This window comes from Micromesistius poutassou (genome assembly GCF_964030765.1).
Source record: "Micromesistius poutassou genome assembly, chromosome: 11".
Classification (NCBI taxonomy): domain Eukaryota; kingdom Metazoa; phylum Chordata; class Actinopteri; order Gadiformes; family Gadidae; genus Micromesistius; species Micromesistius poutassou.
Window position 1 is genome coordinate 11534274 of NC_140281.1, and position 8760 is coordinate 11543033.

An 8760-nucleotide genomic window follows, 5' to 3' on the forward strand; every position below is an offset into this window, starting at 1 on the left:
AAATAGAATCAGAGACAAACTCACAGTGTGTAGCGGTGGCTTGTTTTTTGACTCACACATCACCACCGCCCCCCCCCCCCCCCCCCCCCCCCCCCCGACCTCTCCTCGTAGCAAGAAATAAAAAAATACAACTGCAAAAAGAAGAAGGTGGATCTCTTTCCAAATCAAACACAGCCAGAGACAGGTCCCTCTATATTTCATGCGGCCCGAGTGGAGTTTACTTAACCGTGAGCTGTATTTCATGCTGCATACATGATGGTCATGGAGGCCGGCTGCAGCCAGGGCTCTGGGAACCTAGGGGGCTGTGGGGGGGGCGTGGGGGTTACGCCACAGTGCGGCCGTCTGTCTGTGGTATAAATAACATGCAACGCGTTCCCCATGTGCTCGTCCACCAACAAGGCCCACATTGAAACGCCGTCATAATTGCTTAAACACTCCCTAATCATGGTGTCTCCGTGACTGGCAACGAGCGAACCTCCATCGCGGAGTCGTCCGCCCTCCCCCTGACCCTCCCCTTCGCCGTTTGTCTGCTGTTTACGCATAAATCAGTCTGGAGGCGGGCGGGGGAGGGGGAGGGGAAGGTGGGGAGGGGGGCCGGTGGAGGAGAAGGGGGCTTGATGATTCTCTTCATGGGTTTGCTTTATAACCAGACCCAAAGACCAAAACCCCAGTGTTGCATCATCTGCCAAAACGGTTCAGGGGCGCTCCCGAGTGGCAGATAAGAAATGCGTTAGCAAGAGAAAACAACAACCCCCAAACCTGAAAGACGCAGCTGACAGAGATGGATTTTGAAGTGCGCATCGCAGAGTCCCCCCGAGGAGTCGAACAACGCATGTTTTTTCGCGTTGCTACACGGGATTCCAGCGCGGTAGCCATACGTCTTGTGACTGATCGAGCTGCTTACCCGGTTGAGTATACGAAAACAAGGAGGGGGGCGGGAGAGAAAAACAACAACCCATGTTTTATATGGAAAACTTCAGTCAGTGGTGTGTTTTTGGCTTTCGGTAGTTTTGGATGACCAGCGTCAGGATGATGATGAGAGAATAATTGCAGTTAAAAACACAACGCTACATGAGTAATGGCTCTCTGTTGGCAAGATAAAGCCATACGTAACCGCGCAGATCTCTTGCGGTGTGGGATTGTGAGGCAACATTAAAGATACACATAACATCATCGGCACCCGAATAACTAGACTACCGACACACTGTTGGCTGGCCAGCCAGCGAGTGTGCTCCATCACTGGGAAGCTGCAGAAAAATATAAAAACACGCAAACACCTCGGGCCGTGGCGGTCTGGACCAGGAAGTAATCAAACATGAGCTATGTTAATTGCTCAGCCAACTACTGTACACATACATGTCTGAAAATAAACCACCGCCGCAAGACACACAAAAAAGTGCCTGTGGCAATAACGACTTTCTGTCTACTGACTAAGTGTGAGTGATAAAAGATTACAAGACCTGACCTAAATATATACGTGTGGCGTGATAGAACATGAGAAACTCTGCCCCGCGACTGCAGGGCCGCCGCGTACTCTGCCTGGCTGTTAAACTCTGAACTGGCCTCAGCTTCTCAACCATGCTCTCATTGTTTGCCTTGCACCCCTTCACTTGCTGCATCCTTGTAAATACAATCAGAGCTGACCAACATTTTTCCTAAAATAGCTTTATTTGTGTCCATGCCTCGCTAGTCTGAAATAGTCATGTAGAGTTCTATTGCTACATGTTAAAACTAGGACATTTCTGCCAGGGATCCACCGCCGTTACCAGGCGCGGCGAACACAGAACAACCCAAACATGGACGGTGTTTTTGTTCTAGCCTCGAGGTTCGTGGACAGGTCTTGTAGAAGGTATATATTTGCCTGACCAGCGACAGTGGGCTGCAGACCACAGTAAAACGTCAGGGATTCGAACCACAACCTCTGTTTAACACAGCAGGTACAATAAACGGCGCCTTTGCACTCCGTCATTAGGCGGCGTATAAAAGGTGTGTCATCGCCTGTTGATATACCAGGTGAACGCTTCACACAAACGGCCATGACGGGTTGATGAGCCTTCTTCTTCTTTTTTTTCTTTGAATCCGTCTTTGGATTCTCTCGCATTAACAAGTGACCTCATGGGTGCAGCTATAGGGCAAAGTTTGAATCCAAGTCGGAAAAAACAAAGGACAGGAGCCATAGCGTTTTTGACAAGCCCTGGAGAGCCATGGAGAGAGATGGCTGGATTATGTAAAGGAGGACACTTACGCCATGGTATCTAGATCTGTAGCGCAAGCACCGACCGCCCTGGTCACATTCACAAGCAGTGCCTAGGACAGGTGGTAGACACAGACATAGACAGATGGAGAGAGCCAGGGAGAGAGAGAGAGAGAGAGTGGGATAAGGAAGTGGGCCAGGGAAAATACATAAAGATTGAGAGAGACATAGCAGGTGAGGTAAGCACAAACCCACCTATTTTTCGCACACATCCATGCCAATGAAATATATTTAAAAAAAACACAATGCAAAGACAAATGGATCTAAAGATATTAACGGATACAAAAAAAGGAACAAAGATTGACAAATAAAAACTTCTTAAGTGGGTATATCAATGTTAATATAATCATGATTGAACTATTGTTCGATATAGAACAACAGGAGATGTGGCGGTGGACGTGAGCCTGCCTGGTTGGTTCCTGTCAGCAGGTTCACCAGAGGCTGAATGCCGCCACACTTGCGGATGGTGGCCCTGTTGGCAGCGCCCTGGGCACACTCCCCCAGAGCCCCCACCACGTTGACCAGCACCTCCTCCGGCTGGTCCGTCAGCAAGCCCACCAAGATCTCCAGTGTCTGGTACTCCTGGAACCTGCAGGAGACACAAGGCACCAGGGAGGGGTGGGGCTCAGTCCTTGGTTATCACGTCAGCCAGCTCATTGAGAAACCCACAAAACAAGAGCAATGAGAACACAGGATTATAAAAGACTGAAAAGACTGAAGACCTAAGCAACCAGAACAGCATTAGATTGCCTAGTGCCAACATGCCAAAGCACTCTCACAGGCTGTGTTTTCCAACGACCGTCCTGGGGTACACAGATCTCTTGACCCGGTAAAGAGAAGCAGTTTTCCCACGGTTGCTCACGGCTCCCCTAAGCATATGCTTTGCATGACTGAATGAATTTTGCTGTGGCTTGGAAAAGTTCATCGTTGGGCTTAAGGGCGGCTCGGGACCTGGTGCTGCATGCCAGTGCGATAGAGTAGTAAACTTTAGCAAACATTTTTAAAATGGATAAAATGTGGTCACAGAAAGGCCCAACAAACCACTGAGCAAGTTCTAAGGGCATGTACTCGGGCTGTTTTTATTTGCAACCTCGGTTGCTGGCCACATGGGGCCGTATGGCTATCATGGATGTCCAAGGCCGCTCGGTTGTGGTCGGCTGCCACTGAAACACAGGAATATTCGCACACAAAAAAACCGGCGCTAATGAACGGTGCCACTGGCAAAGCGAACAACCTTTCAATGCCCCGCCAAAAGCAGAGAAACAATGGTTCATTCATTTATTCATCACCAGCGCCTAAGTGTCATCTGCAATAGGCGGCACAGTACAGTTATTTCGTAATCATTCATTTAATGTGTGATACATGGACTGCAGGGCGATGGGTGTTTATGTTAAGCCGATCCCGAGTCTGGTAATTACGCGATGGCGTGGAAGAGCGCGGCGGAAAGCTGCTTGAAAGCGGCCTTTGCAGCAAAATCGGCGGGGCACCGCGCGACTGGAGGCCTTATTAAAGCATGTCAGCAGACACAAGAACCACACTGGGGCTCCTGTGCAGCAGACGTCTATGATTGATTGTCTTTTTTCTCCCTTCTCCCTGCTCTCATTCATCCGCACTAACAGTAACGAATGCATGCGGTGGTGCAGGAAGCTTGCGTGCTGTCTTGTATGCCAACAAGCCCTTCTGGTTGGCCAGCGTTGGGAAACAAAAAAAACAGGAGGGCCTCTGGGTATTCCTAAACAGGGTTGGTGGAGTCTCCCCCGGGCCCCGCCAACCCAACGTAGTAATCAGCGGCCGTAAGCAGGCAGCCAGAAGACTTTCAGTTGTGTATTAGGGACACTTTTCATCTCATTGTACTCTGGAGAGAAGAGCAGAGCAGAGAATAGCTTTGGATTGATGAGAGATTGAAGTTTGTCCGTTGCGAGGCAAGGAACCAAGGTGGGATGGAGTGGCATGGCTTGGATTTGACAAAATAAAACAAACGCCATCTTGACCTCACCAAGTAATTATTGTCTTGGCAATGATGCTCTGACACATGGTAGTTGGTGGTTTTCCATTGCACAGTTGTTCCGTCACTCTTTTGTTCAGCCGTCTAGTACTGCGTTTGTGTGTGTGCGTGTGTGTGCGTGTGTGTGTCTGTAACACCCCCGGCCACATGTTGATGCCCCCATAAATCTTTTTTTTTTAATTCACACGTAACAATGTGTAAACGTTTCCTAGTAGGGCTTTAAAAAATGTGTTTTCTCCAAAGTCCACATAGCTTTGGCAAAGGTCGGCCTCTATCTGTAATATCGGGAGCCCTTTGGAAATCACCAGTCTTAGGGCGATGGGCACCTAAAACAAACACGCTTAAATTATGAATACAATTACATTTCTGGCCATCAATCACCTCCCATTCCGATGCTTCATTAATCAGGCAAATGGCTAACACATGCAGGCCTCTGAATCAGAAGCAGAAGTCTCCCTCTCTAATCCAAGAAATTTGCACACCACCCTTGAAGATCCCTCACGCACAATGTATGTGCTGTGTGCAACTGCACCACAAAGGTCTGTTTCGGTGGACTTGCATGATGCAAAAAACGACGGAGAAAAAGAAAAAGAAACCGGCTGCCGAGTGAAATATATTCTGAAATGATTTTCATCTAGAAACAGCGCAGGGCCTGTGATTGATTCTGAAACGGGCACACGCTCTGCAGTAGCTCTCCACGAACAACCTCTCCGCTGCCATTAGCTCACTTTCCCTTTTTTGACAGTAATGGCTCGGCCATTTTATCCCAAGCCTTTCGGCTGACCTCCACACTTTTCAAGCGATTTAAACAAGCCTCTGACCCTCCCCCCCACCCCTGAAAAAAAACGTAATAACTTGAATCACATCAATTTTCACATCTCAACAGCCAAAATCTCAACAGCGCCGACATCCGGCTCCCAGGGTCCAAACTGCGCCCTGCGTATCGCCTGCTATGGGCCCTTTGTTTCTCTCACATTTTGCGTCTACATTAAGTGCATTATTAACCATAATGAGAGGGAGGGCAACCTTTAGAGCTGTTTGATGATCGTAAATGATGTGTGCCCGCTTGTGGTTTACATGTGGTGAACGGTATCATTATCATCATTCCTGATATTATTTTATTTATTGAGTGCTCCTATTTTTTGTATGCATGGCAACACTGTTATGAGTAATTACACGAAGGCATGAAGCCCGTACTGGGAGCAAGTGTACTAAGGTGCCATATTAGTCACGGCCCGTGCAGTTAACTTGTTTTATGGCCATGCCAAGCTGCACTCAGAGGGCTTTCCAGTCTCAAGTTATTTTTGTTGCTATTTACCATGTCTTTTGTTAGCAACTGAATTGGATTTGCAAACATGGTGAGAGAGCCAGCCGGCCGGATGGTGTGAAAGTTGCATTTTCATTTTCTGCTTGGACAATTTAGGTTTCTGTGTGAGTTTATGAGTACTCTGCTAAGCTTGTAAAGGAATATAGTCGTTCCCTCTTCTTTTTTTTAACTTTCTTTAAAGAAATGATCATAGGGATGGTTACATGTCCACCTCGTTTTTTGGTTTTACTGGCAAACATCTGTAAATGAAATCCTCGCTTAATTTAATGTGGCAAAACGGCGCTTTATTTCAATTGGGCGGCCTTAACTAAGACTCTCTAAATGTAGGATATCATCGTGTCAGTTATGATATACGAGGTGTTGAAAGACTTGTGTGAACCCGACCAAGCCTTTTCTTTTGTTATTTTTAGAATTCCACTGCAATTTGAATCATCCCACCATTTCTGCGTTTGAAGGGGAGATCTTTCCACATAATCTTACCTAAAAGGATAAATTTGCAGACAAAGAAAAAATAGATTCACAGACAATGTTTTATCAGTGTATTGGCTAGTTTCTCGAAAATCCGCTTTAAATTTATTAGGAAGTTATCTTGGTATTGAATCATTATGTGTCTAATATCTTACCACGTCTCACACTGAATAAGAAAACAAAGGCTGTTAAAAGGTTCTTTTCAACATGAGCACCAATGGAAAGACGTTGGACTGCCAGGGCACAGTCTGTAAGCCCTATTTACTGCTGAGGGAAAATAATGGGAAAAAAAACAAAAAGGGAAGGGACTGGAGAGGACTGCTGTAGAACTGCTCGCTGTTAAAGTGACCGGGGTGAGTGACACTTAAATAAATGTAGGCCATACATGAAATCCTTATAGAAGAATACAAGTCACCGGCAAAGAGGTGACTTGTATGATCAGCGGCCGGATCACAGCATGTTTGAAAACGTTACATTGAGCCGCGGATAAGCACTTCCACCAGACACCATAAAACGTGGTTCGGAATGAGAGGGAGATATGAAAACATCTCAAGAGTGGAAACATTCAGACAGCTAGTATCTGAACCAATGTGAGATCCAGGAAAAGCAACACATGCGATCATTGCACCGCAAAAGAGTTGACTGAGGCCTTAAAAGTTTCTTTGCAGCCGTGACATTTGTTTGAAATGATTTGAAACAAAGAATAAAATCCATCCACTGATGACTCTGAATCAATTGGGTTTGTGAGAATGGTGAATGGAAAAGGGAGGCATCAGTGCAGAGGGTGATACTTGTGAGGGTGCTTAGAGTGGAGTCTGTACATTTGAAATAACCATAGTGAGGTCAAGGCTTTTATTTTGACATAATTATAAGTAATCACTGACCAATTACCAATACTTTGTTGATGGCTGCAGTCAAAATGTTATAGAGTGCAGGTCAAAATACATCATCGTCTACGTACACCATTATTCGCTTCATTAACTAGGCGAACCACAAACCCAACTTAGCAAGTACTTTGTCCAAAAATTGTGGGGAAATGTAAGGGAGATGCTTATTGAAATGGCTAATTGCTATCAACTCTTACCCCAAACTGAGGCATGTGTGATTTCTGTTCTTGCTCAAGGGATTTGTCATAGTCAGACTTATCCGTAACCACTAATTACAACCCACACACATGGTTATACATTATAGAACCGGAGGTTATTCAATACCTCAAGCATGTCATAAGTGCACTCATTGCTACTACAAGACCATTTGCTACATCCGCTTGAGAGAGAGAGAGAGAGAGAGAGAGAGAGAGAGAGAGAGAGAGAGAGAGAGAGAGAGAGAGAGCGAGAGAGATGCGTGCATGTGCATAAGTAAGCACATTTTGCAATACAGCATCTGGGGAGTTTGCAAATGTTTTTGTTCATGTGTGCGTGTGATTGTGTGTGTGTGAGTGTGTGTGCACGATGTGTGGGCACTTAATGAACAGCATAATAACGCAAGGCCCTGGAACTCCAAAGGATCCCCTACTTTGCCACGTTCTCGATGCTGATGGAACACTTCCAGATGGCCCAGTGGTGGCGGCCAGCAGCTGTTTGTTGTCTGCCTTGCTCAGCAGGGACACCAGCGGCTTCAGGCCCTGGTACTGACGCACCAGGTCCCGGGTTTGCTTGTCCTCGGCACACTGGAGAAGGAATGAACAGCATTTAGTGACCTGCCTCTACGTGGATCAGAAGACCACCTCGACGAATGACTGGTGCAGGATCGTCAGCAGAGAGGCCGATCTAAAAACCAAAACAGCTACCTTGAAGATGGCACTGGCACAGTGCATCTGGAGTTCCTCGTTGTCCCGGTTCAGGTTGGTCACCAGGTCCTTCACCATGCCCTCGCTGTGAATGGCAACCCTGTAGCTGCTTCTGTAGGACAGTGATGGAGAGGCATGAACCAAACACAAATCATCCCAATCACTTTGTTCATCCTAAACAACAACTTTCGTCTGTGTGGTTTCGCCGCACCTTGACGACAGTGGTCACCCACCTCCGAGGCACACTCCTGCAGGGTGCCCACCACAGGGATAAGCAGGTTCTCGTGCGGGGACTTGAGCAGCCTGGCCAGCAGCGGCACCCCGCCCGCCTGCCGGATGGCCTCCTTGTTGCGGGTGCTCTTACTGCAGCTCCACAGTGCCAGGGCCCCGCAGCGCGCCGCCTCCACCTCCTTCTCCTGCTCCTCGCTCAGCGTGGCCGCATCGGGGGCGCAGTCCAGCAGCTCCACCTGATCACGGGTGAGATGGAGGCATAGCACACCCACGGTGGAGGGGGGTGAGGGCTTGAATGAGCTTCAAGGACTCATATTGGCTGTTGCACCAAGGGGCTAATGGCGGTGGTCTCCAGATGAGAATAGCAAAGTTGCCGGCCATGACGGGAAGGAGATCATTAAAACCCAATCAGCACCACCGACGGGCCGGAGAGAATCTAAAACCCGGGGACGCTCGGGAGTGGAAAGCAGCCGGGGGAAGATGTTGACGTTGGGCCCCCAGAACGAAAAAAAAAGCCCTGTGTGCGATGCCCATCTCTGACATCAGTAAGTGCCATTTAATCAACAGCTCCTGCGCCCCGGTGAGACAGAGCAGGCCAGGCCGCTGCACACCGTGCAGTTTGAAGTCGGACCTGGAGCCGAGCGTGAAATTAATCAACCCTCCGCAGAGAACATCCGATGTTCAGG

General features: G+C 47.9%; 1 protein-coding gene across 1 annotated transcript in view; it reads right to left on the reverse strand.

Annotated features, from left to right (window-relative positions):
• The window catches only part of odad2 (outer dynein arm docking complex subunit 2), a gene marked incomplete at both ends in the record, with an annotated part of 38971 nt that overhangs the window by 12534 nt on the left and 17677 nt on the right, over nt 1-8760 (reverse strand). Inside the window, 7 exon segments of the mRNA XM_084475183.1 lie at nt 2246-2307; nt 2663-2843; nt 7570-7609; nt 7612-7723; nt 7844-7951; nt 7953-7955; nt 8077-8310. Of these exon segments, the coding sequence (XP_084331309.1) occupies nt 2246-2307; nt 2663-2843; nt 7570-7609; nt 7612-7723; nt 7844-7951; nt 7953-7955; nt 8077-8310 (740 nt within the window).